Genomic DNA, 22844 nt, shown 5'->3' with positions numbered 1-22844 from the left:
TGCGATGTTGCAGAGGCGTGTCAGCCAAGACAGTCCTACAACATCCAGAGCCTTGAGGAACTCCGGGCGTATCTCATCCACCCCCGGGGCCCTGCCACCAAGGAGTTTTTTGACCACCTCGGTGACCTCAGTCCCAGAGATGGGGGAGCCCACCTCTGAGTCCCCAGGCTCTGCTTCCTCATTGGAAGGCATGTTAATGGGATTGAGGAGGTCTTCGAAGTATTCCCCCCACCGACCCACAACGTCCCGAGTCGAGGTCAGCAGCGCACCATCCCCACCATATACAGTGTTGACACTGCACTGCTTCCCCTTCCTGAGACGCCGGATGGTGGACCAGAATCTCCTCGAAGCCGTCCGAAAGTCATTCTCCATGGCCTCCCCAAACTCCTCCCACGCCCGAGTTTTTGCCTCAGCAACCACCAAAGCCGCATTCCGCTTGGCCTGCCGGTACCTATCAGCTGCCTCCGGGGTCCCACAGGACAAAAGGGTCCTGTAGGACTCCTTCTTCAGCTTGACGGCATCCTTCACCGCCGGTGTCCACCAGCGGGTTCGGGGATTGCCGCCACGACAGGCACCGACCACCTTACGGCCACAGCTCCGGTCAGCTGCCTCAACAATAGAGGCACGGAACATGGCCCATTCGGACTCAATGTCCCCCACCTCCCTCGGGATGTGGTCGAAGTTCTGCCGGAGGTGGGAGTTGAAGCTACTTCTGACAGGGGGCTCTGCCAGACGTTCCCAGCAGACCCTCACAACACGTTTGGGCCTACCACGCCTGACCGGCATCCTCCCCCACCATCGAAGCCAACTCACCACCAGGTGGTGATCAGTTGACAGCTCCGCCCCTCTCTTCACCCGAGTGTCCAAGACATGTGGCCGCAAGTCCGACGACACGACCACAAAGTCGATCATCGAACTGAGGCCTAGGGTGTCCTGGTGCCAAGTGCACATATGAACACCCCTATGCTTGAACATGGTGTTCGTTATGGACAATCCGTGACGAGCACAGAAGTCCAATAACAAAACACCGCTCGGGTTCAGATCAGGGGGGCCATTCCTCCCAATCACGCCCTTCCAGGTCTCACTGTCATTGCCCACGTGAGCATTGAAGTCTCCCAGCAGAACGAGGGAGTCCCCAGAAGGTATGCCCTCTAGCACCCCCTCCAGGGACTCCAAAAAGGGTGGGTACTCCGAACTGCTGTTCGGTGCATACGCACAAACAACAGTTAGGACCCGTCCCCCCACCCGAAGGCGAAGGGAGGCTACCCTCTCGTTCACCGGGGTAAACCCCAATGTACAGGCTCCAAGTCGGGGGGCAATAAGTATACCCACACCCGCTCGGCGCCTCTCACCGGGGGCAACTCCAGAGTGGTAGAGAGTCCAGCCCCTCTCAAGGAGATTGGTTCCAGAGTCCAAGCTGTGCGTCGAGGTGAGCCCGACTATATCTAGCCGGAACCTCTCAACTTCGCGCACTAGCTCAGGCTCCTTCCCCTTCAGAGAGGTGACATTCCACGTCCCAAGAGCCAGTTTCTGTAGCCGAGGATCGGACCGCCAAGGTCCCCGCCTTCGGCCACCACCCAACTCACACTGCACCCGACCTCCTTGGCCCCTCCCATAGGTGGTGAGCCCATGGGAAGGGGGACCCACGTTGCCTCTTCGGGCTGTGCCCGGCCGAGCCCCATGGGTGCAGGCCCGGCCACCAGGCGCTCGCCATCGAGCCCCACCTCCAGGCCTGGCTCCAGAGTGGGGCCCCGGTGACCCGCGTCCGGGCAAGGGAAAACGCCGTCCAAAATGGTTTTTCTTCATAGGAGGTTTGTTTAACCGCTCTTTGTCTCATCCCTCACCTAGGACCAGTTTGCCTTGGGTGGCCCTACCAGGGGCATAAAGCCCCGGACAACAGAGCTCCTAGGATCATTGGGACACGCAAACCCCTCCACCACGATAAGGTGACGGTTAAAGGAGGGGATCTCAAGCTACCACTGATCCAAATGTATCCACTCTTTTCAATAGCTCTCCCTGCAGCTAACTTCTGAATTCTGATCATCAGAATCATTAAACGTCAATTACTCTATTTTGTTCTTCCTATTTATCCTCAACTCTCTGAATTCCAAAGCTCTTCTCCATTCTTCCAACTTCTTCTCCACTTACTCTTTTCTGCTGCTACACAACACAATGTCATCAGCAAAATGCATGCAAAAAAAAAGAAAAAGAAAAAGAAAGCACTACAAAATAAAAACTACACCTATACTACAAGAGATGCATGAATGGTGTAACATTAAGAAATGTTCAAGGGAAACACTGAATAAAAAATTACTTTTTGCACATGAATTATTTTGCATGTTTTATAAATAGAATTAAAAGGACAAAATATATTTCTACTGTGTAGATACCACCTACCTCCCAATCCCCATAAAACACTAAATACATTCATTTTCATCCATCTATCCATTTTCTAAACCTGAATATCCAGAGCAGGATTGAAGGAAAGTGGAAGCCTATCCTAGGAATTATTAAGAGCAAGGCAGACACGATCCCTAGAAAGGGCACCAGTCCATAGCGGGGTATTCACACTCACACACAAACACACACCAGGGCTAATAACATCACCAATCCACGTAATCTGTATATCTTTAGAAAATGAGAAGAAACCCAAGCAGACACGGGGAGAACATACAAACTCTATGTAGTGAGGACCCCGGGCAATCCATTCTAAACAAAAAAAAGGTTGAAAATGTAAGGTGTGCAATTTGAAATGAAAAAGGTTTGACTGAATTTAACCTTCAAAGGTCTGGAGGTGCCAAATGGGACTAGTGAGTTAAGAAGCAGGTGTTTTTAAATGAGTCCCATTGGGACTACGGTGCTAAAAAACAGGTGGTTTTAAGTGAGTATGATGTGTAAAATGTACACATGGGCATGAGTTGCGATTGCTTCATCTCCTGAGAATTGCTGTGGTTTTTGAGTCCTGTGTGTCCAAACGACATGAACAAGTCAAATAAACTGCAGTGATATTGATGTGGGATCCTCATTTCTGGCATGGGGCAGATGACATTTTTCATAGTAATGGAATTGCTTCCCTAATAGTTTTCTTGACACTGGGATCAGTTTGATAGTTATGCTAATATCCCTTTTCCTATATTTAAAGGTCATACTGTATTAATGAAAATTTTACAAGTCATATCGGTGCATTCAAAAAGGTTTCAGACCCCCTTCACCTTGTTTTCACTTTTGTTTATGTTGTAACCTTACGTTAAATTTAAATTGATTTTCCTTCATCAAGCAAAGCTCAATACCCCAGATTGACAAAGTGAAAAATGGCATTTTAGAAAGTTGTACAAATGGATCAAAAAAAAAATACATATTTCGCCTGGTTTCGATGACGTCCTTGGGGCCGGAACCAAAAGTGACATCATCGATTCCGGACAAAATTTCCCGCGGTCGGTCTGCCGATGAAAAAGAGGAAGGATCAGTGCACCCTGCCATCCCCTGGTCTGGCGTGGAATTACCTTCATTTGAGTCCTTTAGCTGCCTGCCATGTGCACGTGTGTGACAACGTGATTAGACAGACAGACAGATACTGTAGATAGATAGATAGATAGATAGATAGATAGATAGATAGATAGATAGATAGATAGATAGATAGATAGATAGATAGATAGTGTGACCCAACAAATGCGCGATGGACAAATGCGCGCCCGACAAAACCGCGAAAATCAAAATCTCTGTATCAACAAGCTGTGGAAAGCCTATTGACTGTGCTGACCCACTAATATGTAGCCAGGTATCATGTAATATATAGCAAAATGTTTTATTTCTCATATCTCATAATATTGACATCTAAATTAAGTTTTACAAACCATATTTAAGTAGAACTTTTTATGCTTTTATACTACAGTAATCCCTCGCTATATCGCGCTTCGCCTTTCGCGGCTTCACTCCATCGCGGATTTTATATGTAAGCATATTTAAATATATATCGCGGATTTTTCGCTGCTTCGCGGGTTTCTGCGGACAATGGGTCTTTTAATTTCTGGTACATGCTTCCTCAGTTGGTTTGCCCAGTTGATTTCATACAAGGGACGCTATTGGCAGATGGCTGAGAAGCTACCCAGCTTACTTTTCTCTTTCTCTTGCGCTGACTTTCTCTGATCCTGACGTAGGGGGTGTGAGCAGGGGGGCTGTTCGCACACCTAGACGATACGGACGCTCGTCTAAAAATGCTGAAAGATTATCTTCACGTTGCTACCTTCTGTGCAGCTGCTTCGTGAAGCGACATGCTGCACAGTGCTTCGCATACTTAAAAGCTCGAAGGGCACGTATTGATTTTTGACTGTTTGTTTTTCTCTCTCTCTCTCTCTCTCTCTCCCTGCTCCTGACGGAGGGGGTGTGAGCTGCCGCCTTCAACAGCTTTGTGCCGCGGTGCTTCGCATACTTAAAAGCAGCCCTATTGATTTGTTTGTTTTCCTCTATCTCTCTGACATTCTGTGCTCCTGACACGCACTCCTTTGAAGAGGAAAATATGTTTGCATTCTTTTAATTGTGAGACGGAACTGTCATCTCTGTCTTGTCATGGAGCACAGTTTAAACTTTTGAAAAAGAGACAAATGTTTGTTTGCAGTGTTTGAATAACGTTCCTGTCTCTCTACAACCTCCTGTGTTTCTGCGCAAATCTGTGACCCAAGCATGACAATATAAAAATAACCATATAAACATATGGTTTCTACTTCGCAGATTTTCTTATTTCGCGGGTGGCTCTGGAACGCAACCCCCGCGATGGAGGAGGGATTACTGTACTACTTTATTTTTTTTTTTTTTTTTCAGAATTCACTGTCTTAATTTTCTTTATTTATTTATCTGGTTTGTACAATGCTATACACTGTATACGCTGTCGTTCTTTAGTGCCTTGAGCATGGGAAAGGCGCTATATAAATAAAATGTATTATTATTATTATTATTACTAATTATCGCGCATTTGTCGGTGAACCGATAGATAGATTAGGGAGCAGTTTGCATGTCCATATAGGTTACTGATAAACAGGACCCTGAAGTCAGGATGTTTTCTCTAATTCTGCGAAATGCCAATTCTCAATTCTAACGTTGTACATATCAGCACCACTTACAGCTAGGAATGACTGGGTCACAGATCAAAAGTCTTTAATTAAAATGCTTGTTAAGAATAAAAGATAACATTAAAAAGTTATAATAATCAAACAGTAAAAATCATAATTGACACATACTACCTGAGGGCCAAGAAATGGTAACAGTTGGCCACACTCATTCCACTTGGACAACCAGAGGATCAGGAAATGGTTAGCCTCTTAAAGTTATCAATCCTTACTCCTTCAGTGAAGTGTCTCCTGACTAAAACACTGTGTATGTCGACTTTTTTCCTTAAGAGTTTTGCCTTTTAAATATCAAAATGTCTTAATGGCAGTGACATTTTTCAAGATTTGCGGTACAAGATTTATAGCAATTGCCTCCTATTTAGTAAAAAAAAAAAAAAAGGTCACATTTACAAACCGTTATAAACAAGAACTTACCATGCACAATGTAAGTACGGGAAGTTCACAGAAGACCACATCTCACAGAAAATCCTGTCACTGACCCAGCAAAGGAGCGCCAACATCCACCACAAGCCAGAAAATAGGCCCAATTTGAAAACACGCAGGTTTTCGCACCTTAGTTGAAAGACAAATGGAGAGAAATAAGAAAACATTTTCACAAATAAACAAAATGTCTCATATCAGTTATATGGTATAAAATCAATAATCCAAAGGAACACTTAAGGGTGAAAACTGGAATATACAGGGAGATTCATGATGCATCCGGCGCCGCCGTGAGTGGCAGCCTTTTCAGCAGCTCCGTGTATGACTGTATATGTATGTGTACTTTTCTACTTTTATCTTTCTATTTTTATTTATTGATCACTCCTACCACTTTATTTTATGTGGATTCCTTCCCTGGACACACTTACTTTTACAACGTGGGCATGGATTTTAACACGCCGAGACTCGCCTATTCAAGTACTCAACTTCGGGCGCTGAGAACAAATGCAAGTGCCGGTGTGGTTCCATATTTACCCGACGAGGTAAGAAGGTGGTATCGTGGCAGCAGAGCCGGCACTAAGCTAAAAAAGAAGCGGCTTGCAAGAAAGTGGCGTTTCAAGCCTTCGGTGCCTTCTGTGATTCTGGGGAATGTAAACTCAATCTCAAATAAGATCGACGAACTGGCTGCGCTGGTGAAAAATGTAAGGACCTACAGAGAATGCAGTTTGTTGTGTTTCTGCGAAACGTGGCTAAATAACACCATCCCAGATGCCAACGTGGAGCTACCCGGGTTTAGCACAGTTAGAGCGGACAGAGACGCAAGTACCTGTGGTAAGCACAAAGGAGGAGGACTCGCTCTCTATGTTAATACACAGTGGTGTCACTCTGGACATGTTAACGTCAAAATCTCCACTTGCTGCAGGGATATCGAACTGTTGGCCGTAAGTTTACGTCCCTACTATTTGCCCAGAGAGTTTGGACATGTCATTGTTGTTATTGTATACATTCCTCCTCGGGCAGACGTGGAGTCAGCGAGTGACATCATCCATTCCGCTGTTGCTAAGTTACAAACGCAGCACCCTGAGGCGCTTGTGCTAATCGCTGGAGACTTCAACCATGTGACGCTGGACAAAACATTGCCTGCATTCTCCCAGTATGTGGACTGTAACACCCGGGGAAATAAGACTATTGATTTACTGTATGCAAACGTTAAAGATGCATACAGCGCCACCCCGCTGCCTGCGCTTGGGAAAGGAGATCATAACCTGGTTCTGCTTCAGCCTCACTATAAACCAAAAGTTAGAGTCCTACCTGTAACCACACGATCATTCAGGAAGTGGACCCCGGAGGCTGAGAATACTCTGAGAGAACTTTTTGGAACTACAGACTGGGATATCCTGCAGGGATCTCATAATGAGAACATTGAGGAAGTTGTTGACTGCACTACTGACTACATCAACTTCTGTATGGACATTGTAGTTCCAGTAAGAACAGTACGCTGCTATGCTAACAACAAGCCATGGATTACAAGTGACATCAAGGGCCTTTTGAATCAGAAGAAAAGGGCTTTTAAAGACGGTGATCAGCATGAGCTCAAGCGCGTGCAGAAGGAACTCCGAGTCCAACTCAGGGCGGCGAAGGAGCAGTACAGGAGAAAGCTGGAGCAGAAGTTGCAGAATAACAGCATGAAGGAAGTGTGGGATGGGATGAAGATCATCACTGGCTGCAGCTCGAAGCGGGGTACCACCATTGAGAGAGACGTGAAGAGAGCAAACCAAATGAACAACTTTTTTAACAGGTTTGACCACCCTAACCCACTCTCACTCTCACCTCGGAGTACTGCACCCTCCACACATCCTTCTGCTGATACCAGCATAGGAAAAACATCCCCACCCATAATAACAACAGCGCAAGTGAGCAGAGAGCTGAGGAGACTTCGTGCCAGCAAAGCAGCGGGTCCAGATGGAGTATCGCCACGACTGCTGAAGGTCTGTGCATCGGAGCTGGGGGGTCCTCTACAGCGCATCTTCAACCTGAGCCTGGAACAGGGGAGAGTCCCGAGGCTTTGGAAAACATCTTGTATCACCCCAGTCCCAAAGGTATCACGTCCTAGTGAGCTGAATGACTTTCGGCCTGTTGCTCTGACATCACATGTGATGAAGACCATGGAGAGGCTGCTGCTTCACCACCTTAGGCCACAGGTTCAACACGCCCTTGACCCTCTGCAGTTTGCATATCAGGAGAAGGTGGGAGCGGAAGATGCCATCATCTATATGCTACACCGATCCCTCTCTCACTTGGACAGAGGCAGTGGTGCTGTAAGAATTATGTTTCTAGACTTCTCTAGCGCCTTCAACACAATCCAACCTCTGCTCCTTAGGGACAAGCTGACAGAGATGGGATTAGATTCATACCTAGTGGCATGGATCGTGGACTATCTTAAAGACAGACCTCAGTATGTGCGTCTTGGGAACTGCACGTCTGACATTGTGGTCAGCAACACAGGAGCGCCACAAGGGACTGTACTTTCTCCGGTCCTGTTCAGCCTATATACATCGGACTTCCAATACAACTCGGAGTCCTGCCATGTGCAAAAGTTCGCTGATGACACTGCTATCGTGGGCTGTATCAGGAATGGGCTGGAGGAGGAGTATAGGGACCTAATCAATGACTTTGTTAAATGGTCCGACTCAAACCACCTACACCTGAACACCAGCAAAACCAAGGAGTTGGTGGTGGATTTTAGGAGGCCCAGACCCCTCATAGACCCAGTGATCATCAAAGGTGACTGTGTGCAGATGGTGCAGACCTATAAATATCTGGGAGTGCAGCTGGATGATAAAGTAGACTGGACTGCCAATACTGATGCGCTGTGCAAGAAAGGACAAAGCCGGTTATACTTCCTTAGAAGGCTGGCTTCCTTCAACATCTGCAATAAGATGCTGCAGATGTTCTATCAAACAGTTGTGGCGAGCGCCCTCTTCTACGCAGTGGTGTGCTGGGGAGGCAGCATTAAGAGGAAAGACGCCTCACGCCTGGACAAACTGGTGAGGAAGGCAGGCTCTATTGTTGGCATGGAGCTGGACAGTTTAACATCTGTGGCAGAGCGAAGGGCGCTCAGCAGGCTCCTATCAATTATGGAGAATCCACTGCATCCACTAAATAATGTTATCTCCAGACAGAAGAGCAGCTTCAGCGACAGACTGCTGTCACTGTCCTGCTCCACAGACAGATTGAGGAGATCGTTCCTCCCCCAAACTATGCGACTCTTTAATTCCACCAGGGGGGGGTAAACGTTAACATTTAACATTATACAAAGTTATTGTCTGTTTTTTTCACCTGTATTATTATCATTCTTTAATTTAATATTATTTATTGTATCAGTATGCTGCTGCTGAAGAATGTGAATTTCCCATTGGGATTAATAAAGTATCTATCTATCTATCTATCTATCTATTCACTAGAAAGATGCCCTGAATATTCGGTAATAACTCTCGCTAGGACGAAGCAATCTGAACGAAGCAACGTGCAATGTGCTCCTCGGTATATGGAGCTTTGAACAAGCTGGGATGCCCCTGCGTCGGAGCGATGAGTTGGCGCCGGACAGCTGCTGCGACGTTTAACCTCCATTTGCAACGTCTGGGTGCCTACTGCCCGTACCCCTCCACTCAGTCACTCGATTTCTCATCAGGATGGTGGTGTACAGTATTGAGCAGCACGTCTTCATGGTGCCAACCTATTGGGTCACCAATTCGTTTAAACAATGTCAGAATCAAATGGATGATCGTGAATTAACGGAAGGTTACTTCCAGCAAGATGGAGCAACGTGTCACACATCGGCAAGGAGCATGGCAGAAATCGAGTCCTTCTTCGACAACAGGGTAATTTCAAAGGGGCTTTGGACACCACCAGACTTCTTCCTCTGGGGTCTGCACACAGGAAAAGTCTATCGGAACAAGCCTTGCACTGTGGAAGATTTGAAGGAAAACATCCAACGTGAAATTGCTGCTATTCCCCCCGAGACGCTTGCTGATAAGTTCAGGAACATGAAGCGCCGCATCGAAATCTGCCTGGCAGAAAACAGAAACCACTTCCAGCATCGCATGTAATGCAATCGATTTCACATACGTCAAGGTATATAGCATACTTTTTGGTTCAGATTGCTTCATCCTAACGGGAGTTTCAACAGAATATTCCGGGCCTGTACTTACATTTGTTTAAACTTAAGTAATTATGACTGCAGCCCACACCAAGTCAAAATCTTTCTATTTTATTATAACTTACTTTTATCCAAGTTAATCTACTTTTGTATGCATTGGTTAAACTGCTATTACAAGCCTAAGAAGCACCTCACCCTATAATAGCACCTATTTCCTAAAAGCGGGCATGAAATAGAACAAGCCCACTTTTAAGTGAAACACCCCAGCAGTCAGATGCCCAACTAATCACTTAAGTAGGTATGAGCTCTCCATCGCCTCTCCTTAGGAGGCCAGCACCAATCCCAAATAGTATTTAAACCTTTAAAATTTTTACTGTGTTAAAAAGCAGTCACTGACTTAGTTTTCTATGGTTAGAACATTTGACAAACATGAGGAGACCATTCAGTTCATCCATCCATCCATTTTCCAACCCGCTGAATCCGAACACAGTGTCACGGGGGTCTGCTGGAGCCAATCCCAGCCAACACAGAGCACAAGGCAGGAACCAATCCCGGGCAGGGTGCCAACCCACCGCAGGACACACACAAACACACCCACACACCAAGCACACACTAGGGCCAATTTAGAATCGCCAATCCACCTAACCTGCATGTCTTTGGACTGTGGGAGGAAACCCACGCAGACACGGGGAGAACATGCAAACTCCACGCAGGGAGGGCCCGGGAAGCGAACCCAGGTCCCCAGGTCTCCCAACTGCGAGGCAGCAGCGCTACCCACTGCGCCACTGTGCCGCCCATCCATTCATCACGCTCGTTTGTTTAGCTAATAGCTGAGCTGTCCCAGTATCTCATCCAGATTTTTCTTAAAGGTTGTCAGAGTTTCTGCTCCACTGCTCCCCTAATTCATACTTTTAAAACTCTTTCAGACAGCAGTGCACAACAATATGGGGAAATTTTACAGGAGAAAGGACTTGACACTTCATTTAGTTCAAGACTCGGTAGAAATGATTAATTCAAAGCATAACGGGGTGACACGGCTTTTATTTTTTTTTTTGTGTCTGAAGTAGTCTTTGACTTTCACTGTTACAACTGACTGTGGACCCTCCAGAGTTTATTTTCTTCAGTATAAAGCGGACAAGGATTGATATGTCAACATCCCTCAGAAACCTTTCTTAGCGACAGTTTTCTACAATTTATGTCATCAGATTAGACGGCACGGCATAGACTGCCCAGGAGGGGACAGGCAGGATTTTGGTTGAACCACTCAGTGGTTTATTTTCTCCAGGGACACTGCGGACTGGATTTTTTTGTTTCTCGCTTTCCACAATGGTCAACGGACCATAGTGCGACAGTCAATTAATGGGCAGATATTGTTGGGTTCCATTTATGTGAATCAGTTTCAAACTACTTTGCTGTCCTGTCTGTTTAAACAAAGTTGTATCTTTATGTAATACTCATTATGTAGTTAGTAATTTATAAGGTTTACATTTGCATTTTACTTGAGAACCTGTCAAAGTGCTCTGTAAAGAAACTACACAAAAATAAAGTAAATTGAATGGAAATCTGAATTTTTTTGTGGCAGGTTGAGAGGTGCTAAAACCAGAACAAGTTTTTGTTACTACGTCATATCAAGATTTGACCTACAGATGTGTTCTTCAAAACAGAGAACATGGGAGATGTCACCTGCTGTATGCTGTAGTTCTTCTCCGCAGCGCTATGTACAGGTTTAGAGAAAGTTTAGCTTAAGACAAGGAACAGTAAGGAAGAATAAAATTTAAACAGGCCCATTGTGAACATCTGGAACTCAAAATTTAAACAAATACTTTCCTAAGGAAAGACAACACTTTTGGGAGTTGTTAAAAACTTGCTGAAAGGTTGTTGGCAGCTTCTTCCTGGTCAAAGGCAAAGAATTGATGTGCTTTTCCTCAAAAGTGGGGTGGAATTTTATGTCCCACCCTTGTGCTACTATACTTGAGTTTCTTTCACCAGCACCTGAAGCAGCACACTTTGTAATGTGGATATGCATGCAAGACAATTCTTTTCCAATTTTGTTTTGTTTCCCTGACTGTTCTACTCTTGATTCTGTGGAGCCCAACGCAAACTAAGCATTCAGCCCACATCTGTAGGTAATCAATAATCCTTTACTAAAGTTACAAAGGAACGTTCAGACAGGTTGTGATCCTATAGTAGACATTTTTCATTCAAGGCAAATCTTTTATTCAAGAACTATTTACAAACCTTTAATTGAAAAAGAATATCAGGTTACAATTTATTTTTTAAAAAGTAAGGCTATGTTCACATTAAGGCTGAAGTGACTCCAATACGATTTTTTGCATTAATGTGACGCAAATCTGGTGTTTCCAGAGCTGTTTGGACACAGAAATCCAATCTTTTCAAATCAGATTTGAGTCCTTTTTATATGTGGTCTTAGATCTGATACAAATCTGATTTGTGGCCATGCGACATGATTGAGAACGGTGAGATCTGAATTCAAGTGTTGTTTTTTTTTCCTATGCCCATGGGCTGAGTGCTGCTATCACCAGCCACCACCGGCAGTGGGGTAAAACAACAATGGAGGAGAGCTACAAGTGTGACAACAGTCACGGGGCCACCATTACTTTCTCGTACCCACACATCTCTTGGTGTAGCAGTGCCAGCAATAGCTGTGAAAACAGAAAAAGTTGCAGTAGCCGCTTGGCTTTTTTGTCGCCTTCTCGACCTAATCAACAACAACAAACAACATTTATTTCTATAGTACATTTTGATACAAATGATGTAGCTCAAAGTGCTTTACAGGATGAAGAAAGAGAAAAAAGACAAAATATATTGTGATGGACAGCCGGCAGCTTATCCCGTTCAACACATCCAAGACGTTAGATGGAGTCCTCCCTGCAGCATAGAGGTGCCCCAGATTCCCGCAGGGCATCATGGGAGATGGAGTTTGGATTCACAACCCTGCTGGGTACCGTGGGCACCACCATGTGACGCTGCGGGGACCTCGTTGTTCTTTATCTTTCAATTATGTCTGGTGGAGAGAATTCTCTTTGGTTACCGTGACCATTAAATTGCTGCGGGGTGCATGCCTCTCTCCTCAGTTCCACAAAGGCATCCCTAATTGTTCTCAAGTCTCATTTATCTCTGTAGGACTGACTTGGGTGAGAGTTGTTGAGGGTGAGTTTCTTTATTTTAGTCTACTATTTACAGTAAATGATTACTTAAACCGCCTTATTATATTTCTCTGGTTTTCCTCCTTTTTGGCTGAGGCTATTGTCATTTAACCTCATGTTGTTTAACAATTGACTCATGTTCCCTTCTACTTATTAACATTTATCAATAAAAATTTCATCACAAAAACAAAAAGAAACAATTTTAGAATCACGCTTTATATATCATTACACATAGATAAATCAGAAGCGTCCAAGCGAAAATTCAGAGTTAAGGACTTGCAAACGAGCGGCGACGTGGGGAAACACAGCTACTAACAACCTCTTCTCTTACAACAGCAGCCCAGAAGATGAACACCATTAAGGTCACTTCCAGTTTGGCCCCAGAAGATCCCACCACTTCCGCTCCCAACAGGTGATTTAAAGAGCAAAAGTCCAAGAAGGCCAAGTTCATGTATGAACAAAAGATTAAGATTCAAAAGGGTCCAAAGCTCCAACAACTTGGAACTGAGCAGCCTAGAGAGAGATACGACATCAGATGTGCAGTGTCTGCAATTCATTTAATTACAGGCCCGTCTTTTCCATTTTCTTCAATATAATAAATGGAGCACTGGCTGGTCCCCAACCCCTCATTATTTCCCTGTTGTTTTCTATATTTTCAATATATATAGTGATTTCTTTTTGCATTACGTGTGTCACAAATAAAGAAAGTTACAACATTTCAACAATTGGCAGCAAAAAATACAGAGCAGAAGGAAGGTTCTCAGCTGTATTCCAGTTACAGTATGTGTGTTTATTTCTTCTTCTACTTGGTTAGTCAATGTAAACATTGAGGCTAAAAGTGGTGCAATCTACTAAAGCATCGATTTTACAAAAGTTTAGTTTCTTAATTAAAATAACTACTAGTCTGCTTAGTCCACATCTTATTATATATCAATACAGAATGAAAAATAAAAGGATTGTAAGCAAGAAATGAGGGGTTTGATAAAAGACTACAGTTAACAGAAACCACCATTTTAAATAAAGACTAGCATGCATAAATATAGGGACTAGGAGAGTCAAAAATAGCTGTGTAATTTTGGGCAATTCATTTTTTTAGTAATTTTAAATTTATGTTCTTAACAAAATCACATGATGATTAATCAGTATTATTAAGATATTAAAAACTGCTTTGACTTTTAAATCCTTAGTGCTATTACAAAGCAAAGTGTGTTAAATAAAATTCTTATTTGTAGGAGCACCAAAGATTTGTTTCACAAAAAATTAATAAAGCATTACGCTATACTGTATTAGTGTATTATTTTTTCATTAGTAGAGGCCATTCATCTTAATAACTGATTACTTTGCAGTTAACAAAGTTCAGTCTTAATAAAAACACCACAAGCAAAGCACTTCAAGTTTAGATATATAGTAAGCAGTTAGTCCAAAATTAATATTACACTGGACAAAAGGTTTTGTATCCTGAAAATTTTAGGTGATTATGGATGAAACTGTTTAAACTAAACACAAATAATTCAGATTGACTGTACCAGAATCCAGGCAAACCGGAAGTGCTGCATGGGCACCCAGAAGTACTTCCGCCACACCAGGAAGTGCTGCAGGAAGAACGTTAGGGATAACCTGGAGCACATCCGGGTGCACTATAAAGGGGGCTGCCTCACTCCAATTGGAGAGCCGGAGCCAGGAGGCAGAGAATGGAGCTTGCGAGTGGAGGAGTGAGGGCAGCAGAAAGAAAGAAAGAAAGAAAGAAAGAAAGAAAGAAAGAAAGAAAGAAAGAAAGAAAGAAAGAAAGAAAGAAAGAAAGAAAGAAAGAAAGAAAGAAAGAAAGAAAGAAAGTTGTGCACTGTGTGTGCTGTACAAAGGACTGTGCATTGGGAAAATAAAAAAAGCTTGTGTTTGGACTTCCATGTGTCCTGCTGTCTGTCTGCAGTCGGGCTGAATGTTGACAATTTATTTATTGATAACAAATCCGCAAACAGGAGAATCCACAAAACACAAACCTCCCAAAAAATCGCAAGGGGGTGACCTGTACTCTGTACTCGTGAAAGTACAGCTACTACATACTACATCACATTCTACTACAACAAAAATACAGCAAGTTAACTAGTTACTATTCTTGTAAAATATTGTATTGTATTATAATAAACCAAGAATTAAGTAAAGTATTTTCAGAAAACTGTATGAGTTGCTATTTTAGCTATGCATTTACAGTATATAGCTATTTGCCAGCCACCTACTGCAGGGCTGTCTCAATAGATTTTTGTAAGATGACAATGTAAGGGATAAAAAATATATTAGGAAATCTGAACACTTAGCTAATATAGAACAACATGTGCATGAAAAGTGTAGGCCAGCAGCCAAGACAAATGTTTACTCAAGTCGAAACAATGAAAATAATAACTTGACAGAATATAGTGTTCTTAAACAGATGAAAAGTATATTAACTCCTGAGGCTACTGGATAGAAAAGATAGATTATTTAAAACAAAGCAATGTCACCATCAAGTCTAGAAAATACTAAACACAGAATAATTTGTCATTTACACAGCTGAAGGTCATAAAAGTGGCAGGCACACATTTGATGTTATCATCTAGTTCACCACTAGCCATGACTTAGATTAAATTGATTTTTGTTTCGTAAACTAAACTGATATAATTGTACTTTTTAATTCCTAATCTGGGAGCAGTTAGAAGTCAATGAATGTCTCTCTCCGTGTGACTATGCATTTTATTTCAGACTAGCCCGTGTATCAGTGAAACAGGACAAGCTTTAAAAATCAATAAACAAAAGGTTTTGCTAGCTAAGCGGAGACAAGGTACACTCCAAAACGCAGAGGTAGACCAACTCCCCAATCCTGATGTCACTCTTCCCCTTCCCCTCGGCCCGCAGCCTCTGTCTTGGGTTAGCGTGAATATATCACTCCTACAAGTGAACTGTGATTCTTAGCTCGATGAAAGAAGTTGCAAAATCAACCAGAATGTTCAAGCAAATTCCAGAAAAAAGCCAGATCCAAATCCATTAAGCAGTTCTCTTGTTTGCTAGCTAAGCAGAGGTAAGGTACACTTCCCCTCGGCCTGTGTCTCTCTCAGATTTGTGCAAATAAATCGGAACCGCAAGCAAACTATGATACTTAACGCAATGAGAGAAGTCACAAAATCAACCGGAATGTTCAAGCAAACTATAGAAACTTAAAAACATCTAAATCTGTTAAGTAGTTCTCTAGTGAAATTTTATAAATATATATATAGTGGCGGACAGCCGGGTCCCATGCCCGCCAGGGACGCCCCTGCTACTTATGTTCCAGGGGAGCAGCCATGGACAGCTCAGTACCTTCCCCGGGTCGCTTTGTGGCAGCCTCCCTGGCCAACGGTGATTCCCCAACATCCCGCAGGGCTCCATGGGAGATGGAGTCCTCCACAGCCTGGTTGGGGGCTCGGGTGGCCGCTAGGGGGAGCTGCATGGAGTCAGCAGCCCAGCTGGACGAATCTTCAGCCCCACCCGGAAGTGCAATTAGGACCAGGTGGTCAAGCACCTAGAACGCTTCCGGGTGGGCTATAAAAAGGGCCAGCCACCACCACTCAGGGAGCCAGGGTCGGGAGGAAGAGGAAGACTACACTTGCGGAGGAGTGGTGGTAAAAGAAAGGTTGTTGCTGTGTTGGACTGTGTATTGCCTGTGGGTCACGGGGACGACGTGCGCCCATGGGTGAAGAAAAATCAAGGCTTTGTGCATTTATTACATGCATCTGTGTCCATCTGTGCCGGGTCGGGCGCCTATATAGTGCCTTTGTTACAATATATAATGTGTACTTTGATATTGCATGGATTTGTTAGTTATTTATAAATCATTCTCAGTGTGTCTGTAATAATGCTTTAAATTAAACTGCACTGAACTGAAGTGAATTCTGTTTAGTGTTATCTGAAGCAAGCATGCACATGTACACTAGATGCACTAGATAAAGTTGCACAATGTCCAATTAAATCACTTCATGTAATGCAAAATGTTTTTGCAACAATCCATAATCCAACAGTAGAGAGAAACAAAATCTCACCTTTTCAATTCTGTAATCAGCAACACCGTACAAGGAATGCCCAGGGTCATCAAGGACACAGAGTTGATGACTGGTTTCACAAATGCAAGACAGGTTGTTATTCCTGAAAGAATGGCGATTGCCGCTTTAAATCTGCTCCTGTGGGAAATGGAAGACAGGACAGTTAACTTAGACGAGTCTAACTCCACTTAAGTATTTATTAAATCCATACTCACTAATAAAATGTGCAGTTAAACATTTATTCTAGTTTACAGGCACACTATTGGTTTTACTGCTGTCCACAACACTGAAATTCTCTTGCCACTAAAAATGGAAACCAAATGTACGTATTTCTTGTCGGTGTTGAAGAGGTAAACATACTAAACACAAATCCGAAACTCATCTCTAGAGTTGGGATGGTAACTCAAAGAGAGTAATCTATTACAAATTACTTTTCTCAAATTGTAAAGGGATTACTTCCTGAAAAAATGAATCATGTTTCTAATTACCTTACTTTGGGGTTACCCTCTAAATACTTTACACTATCAAAAATAAATAAAAAATGTATACAGCATTCAGATAGCATTTTAATTTTTGCAATTAACTAACCTACATTTACTAATAGTTAAGGTAAATATTTCCTTCCTGGGCGGCACGGTGGCGCAGTGGTAGCGCTGTTGCCTCGCAGTTAGGAGACCCGGGTTCGCTTCCCGGGTCCACCCTGCGTGGAGTTTGCATGTTCTCCCCGTGTCTGCGTGGGTTTCCTCCGGGCGCTCCGGTTTCCTCCCACAGTCCAAAGACATGCAGGTTAGGTGGATTGGCAATTCTAAATTGGCCCTAGTGTGTGCTTGGTGTGTGGGTGTGTTTGTGTGTGTCCTGCGGTGGGTTGGCACCCTGCCCAGGATTGTTTCCTGCCTTGTGCCCTGTGTTGGCTGGGATTGGCTCCAGCAGACCCCCGTGACCCTGTGTTTGGATTCAGCGGGTTGGAAAATGGATGGATTTCCTTCCTTTAAAGCCATGTCATATTAGACGACTCTTCGAGCGATTTTCAGATGCAGACTTCATTTACATAGCCTTAGTGAGTCTGAGGCTCCTGGAACTGCCACTCACACAAACTGACACAGACAGCAACCCACTCCAACTAGTCCACGATCCACCGGACAAACTTTAACAGGTCTGATTTTGTGTTAAATTGTAGGGGCCAGCCCTGTCTGCAGGGGCACCAACAACCAATGAGCTTGGAAGTACAATGCATATAAAGCAGAGACAAGGAATAAAGAACATGAGTGTTTTGGACCTCAAAAACAGAATAGAGGCTCATATGTCTGATGTCTCATGTTTTACAATCCATAACAAAATAGAAAAAAAGTGCCGAGATTATGATTGGACTCATGGAAATTATTAACACTTCATACAGAACCGGCTTCCTTAAGGCAGCACATCACTGGCAGACAGAAAAAGGGTTGAACGTGCTGCCCACCTCTATCCAAACAATGATGCTCTCAATGTACTAGGGACGTTCAAAAAGTTTCTGCACTTTTACATTTTCGTTGGAAACGGTGAAGGCGGGAGGAGTAGTAATTGGTCATGTCTGAAAGCGTCATGTGACTGGGATAACTGCATCGCAAAGGAAGATGACTATGTAGAAAAGTGATGTAATTTGTTTTTGAAATTCTTAATAAATAAGAGTTAAAAAAAAAAGTGTGGAAACGTTTTCAATGTCCCTCATATTTAAGAAGCAATTGAAAACCCAAATGTTATGTGAATATCTAACTCTTTGAAATGAAAAAAATGTATTACCGTATATACTCACGTATAAGTCGGGTCTTGGAACCCAAAAAAATGATCATAAAATCAGACCTCGACTTATACGCCCATTCAAAAAAAACAACACTTAAATTTTTTTTTTCATCTTCTTGCCTCCTCTAATCTCTCACCAGTTTCTCAGACACATCGAATTTTGTTGCAGCAGCGCAGTTACCAATTTCTTTCGCTATTTCAACGACGTTTAATTTAAAACAAGCTTCATATTTTCTTCTGATCAATCAAACGCTCCAATGTAGATAAGGGATGCTCTTACGATAAACGTGTATGAGGGTGTGAGATACAAAAAACACAAATCAGTGCAAATGTTGCTTCGGAATAATTCGGGGATTACCGTGTGGTCATGTAGGCACTATAGAGAGAGAGAATGAGAGAGAGGTTAGGAGCACGTGGTGATACAGCGCACTGCCGCACCCACAAAGTAAAAAAAGGCAGTGTGCTCCATGGTGACTCTCTCAGGTGGGCGTTAGCATATCATAATCTTTTGGATCAATAGTGTGAGTTTTCCGCATTCGACTTATACAACCAACATTATAAAATACCAGAAATTATACGATAAAATCAAGTTCCGACTCATCTGTGGGAGAACGTATATACGGTAGTTATATATGTTACCTGTCCTACTACACTTGCTGAACAAACAGGCCCTATTTCTAATGTTGCTCGATTAAGTGTACCTCTTTTGTATGTCGCTTTGGATAAAAGCATCTGCTAAGCAAATAAATGTAAACATAAATGAAAAAGGGGCGAGTGCATCTATGCTGGAAAATTGTCCTGCAGCCACATAATTTGATATGGCCTGAGATTTTCAGCACCTGCATTCAGCAAGTATGACATGAGATTCAAATAGAAGTCTTGTAATGACAACAGCTTTACTCATACACAGACTTAAATCAGAAACGCTAAAGAGATGTAGCAAAAAGATCAAAATGCATGTAAGGATACAGAGCTACAATTTATGACACATGATGATTACAATGTTTACATTTGATTGGATATCAAAGAGCGGGTAGCGCTGCTGCCCTGCAGTTAGGAGACCCGGCCTCACATCCCGGGTCCTCCCTGTGTGGAGTTTGTATGTTCTCCCCGTGTCTGCGAGGGTTTCCTCCAGGTGCTCTGGTTTCCTCCCACAGTCCAAAAGACATGCAGGTTAGGTGCATTGGTGGTCCTAAATTGTCCCTAGTGCGTGCTTAGTGTGTGCCCTGCGGTGGGCTGGCACCCTGCTCGGGGTTTGTTTCCTGCCTTGCACCCTGTGTTGGCTGGGATTGGCTCCAACAGACCCCCGTGATCCTGTAGTTAGGATATAGCAGGTTGGTTGATGGATGCATGCTGGCCACTCAAAAGTTTTTCAAATAAAAGAAGAAAATGTAATGCAAAAGTAACACACCATTTGCAACGCATTACATTTTCTAATAAGTAATTAAATAACACTATCCATGGCACCTATCAAAAACAAATGTTAGAATACCGTATTTACTCACGTATAAGTCGGGTCTTGAAACCCGAAAAATCGATCATAAAATCAGACCCCAACTTATACGCCCGTTTAAAAATGCGGCACTTACATTTTTTTTACATCTTCTTTCCTCAAGCAAGCAAAAGAATGCGTCTCACACCCTTTTATTATTTTCAAAGCACATTTCTTTCCTCCTCTCCGGTTTTATACTTTCCATCTCTGAAGGCGACTCTTTTTCCGAGTCTCTCAGCATGCCTCTTACACCTTTAGTTCACCTGTGCCTCACTCTAGTACTTCTTCTTTCAATGTGTCACCAAAGCTTAACTGACCAATCATATTGCTCTGAGTGACTGGATACACAAACTTCAGTGTTTCATTATACAGTAGAAGATTTTTTTATTTTTGTTGTAAGAACAAACAATGTAATCAAGTTACTTTTAAAAGAAACATTCCCCACACTGCTCAGCAGACACAGGCTCCACACTGGTTGTTTTAGGATTCACAGCAGCGGGTGATGATGTTTAATCATTTTTTTAAGTGCTATTTAGTGTTTCGGACCATTTTTGCCAAAGGTGAACTCTGTAAGTGTGCATGCGCATGTACAGTGCATCCGGAAAGTATTCACAGTGCATCACTTTTTCCACATTTTGTTATGTTACAGCCTTATTCCAAAATGGATTAAATTCATTTTTTTCCTCAGAATTTTTCACACAACACCCCATAATGACAACGTGAAAAAAGTTTACTTGAGGTTTTTGCAAATTTATTAAAAATAAAAAAAATTGAGAAAGCACATGTACATAAGTATTCACAGCCTTTGCCATGAAGCTCAAAATTGAGCTCAGGTGCATCCTGTTTCCCCTGATCATCCTTGAGATGTTTCTGCAGCTTCATTGGAGTCCACCTGTGGTAAATTCAGTTGATTGGACATGATTTGGAAAGGCACACACCTGTCTATATAAGGTCCCACAGTTGACAGTTCATGTCAGAGCACAAACCAAGCATGAAGTGAAAGGAACTGTCTGTAGACCTCCGAGACAGGATTGTCTCGAGGCACAAATCTGGGGAAGGTTACAGAAAAATCTCTGCTGCTTTGAAGGTCCCAATGAGCACAGTGGCCTCCATCATCCGTAAGTGGAAGAAGTTCAAAACCACCAGGACTCTTCCTAGAGCTGGCCGGCCATCTAAACTGAGCAATCGGGGAAGAAGGGCCTTAGTCAGGGAGGTGACCAAGAACCCAATGGTCACTCTGTCAGAGCTCCAGAGGTCCTCTGTGACGAGAGGAGAACCTTCCAGAAGGACAACCATCTCTGCAGCAATCCACCAATCAGGCCTGTATGGTAGAGTGGCCAGACGGAAGCCACTCCTTAGTAAAAGGCACATGGCAGCCCGCCTGGAGTTTGCCAAAAGGCACCTGAAGGACTCTCAGACCATGAGAAAGAAAATTCTCTGGTCTGATGAGACAAAGATTGAACTCTTTGGTGTGAATGTCAGGCGTCACGTTTGGAGGAAACCAGGCACCGCTCATCACCAGGCCAATACCATCCTTACAGTGAAGCATGGTGGTGGCAGCATCATGCTGTGGGGATGTTTTTCAGCAGCAGGGACTGGGAGACTAGTCAGGATAAAGGGAAAGATGACTGCAGCAATGTACAGAGACATCCTGGATGAAAACCTGCTCCAGAGCGTTCTTGACCTCAGAATGGGGCGACGGTTCATCTTTTAGCAGGACAACAAGCCTAAGCACACAGCCAAGATATCAAACGAGTGGCTTCAGGACAACTCTGTGAATGTCCTTGAGTGGCCCAGCCAGAGCCCAGACTTGAATCCGATTGAACATCTCTGGAGAGATCTTAAAATGGCTGTGCACCGACGCTTCCCATCCAACCTGATGGAGCTTGAGAGGTGCTGCAAAGAGGAATGGGCGAAACTGGCCAAGGATAGGTGTGCCAAGCTTGTGGCATCATATTCAACAAGACTTGAGGCTGTAATTGCTGCCAAAGGTGCATCGACAAAGTATTGAGCAAAGGCTGTGAATACTTATGTATATGTGATTTCTCAGTTTTTTTATTTTTAATAAGTTTGCAAAAACCTCAAGTAAACTTTTTTCACGTTGTCATTATGGGGTGTTTTGCGTGTAGAATTCTGAGGAAAAAAATGAATTTAATCTATTTTGGAATAAGGCTGTAACATAACAAAATGTGGAAAAAGTGATGCGCTGTGAATACTTTCCGGATGCACTGTAACTCCACTTTTTAAAAAAAAAAAAAAAAAACCCACACCTCTGCCTTAACTGGTTACTCACCTTATTCTGGTTTTGTGTGTACAAGTAAACACATTCAATGATCCCATCCTACAGATCTGCTTAAACAGACAGGAGACAAAGTGGATCTAACCGGATTTACCGTAACTAGAGCCCAGCAATAAATGTCCATTCATTAATCATTGAACTATTTCATACACAGATCTCAGTTTAAAAAATATATTAATTTTTGCAATTGTGAAGTTTTCATTACCTGTCTTTTCTGAAAATCTTTGGCAAGTATCTCTTCGGGAACCACATGCCAATGGCACACATCAAGACCCAAAGAATAGCCAGCTCATCTAGCATTTGTCCCAAAAAGCTAAGTGTCGCATGGAAGTAAACAGAACCAATACCTATTTAAGAAA

At 43.3% G+C, this 22844-nt stretch overlaps 1 protein-coding gene across 1 annotated transcript in view; it reads right to left on the bottom strand.

Annotated features, from left to right (window-relative positions):
- The window catches only part of acer2 (alkaline ceramidase 2), a 50113-nt gene that overhangs the window by 5400 nt on the left and 21869 nt on the right, over positions 1-22844 (bottom strand). Inside the window, exons 3-5 of the mRNA XM_028805825.2 lie at positions 22691-22832; positions 16916-17053; positions 5538-5675 (exon numbers count right to left, since the gene is read on the bottom strand). Of these exons, the coding sequence (XP_028661658.1) occupies positions 5538-5675; positions 16916-17053; positions 22691-22832 (418 nt within the window). The remainder of the gene's footprint in view (positions 1-5537; positions 5676-16915; positions 17054-22690; positions 22833-22844) is intronic.

This window comes from Erpetoichthys calabaricus, chromosome 7 (genome assembly GCF_900747795.2).
Source record: "Erpetoichthys calabaricus chromosome 7, fErpCal1.3, whole genome shotgun sequence".
NCBI lineage: Eukaryota > Metazoa > Chordata > Cladistia > Polypteriformes > Polypteridae > Erpetoichthys > Erpetoichthys calabaricus.
The sequence above is the reverse complement of the archived record's forward strand: the minus strand, read 5'-3'. Positions and strand labels throughout refer to the sequence as shown.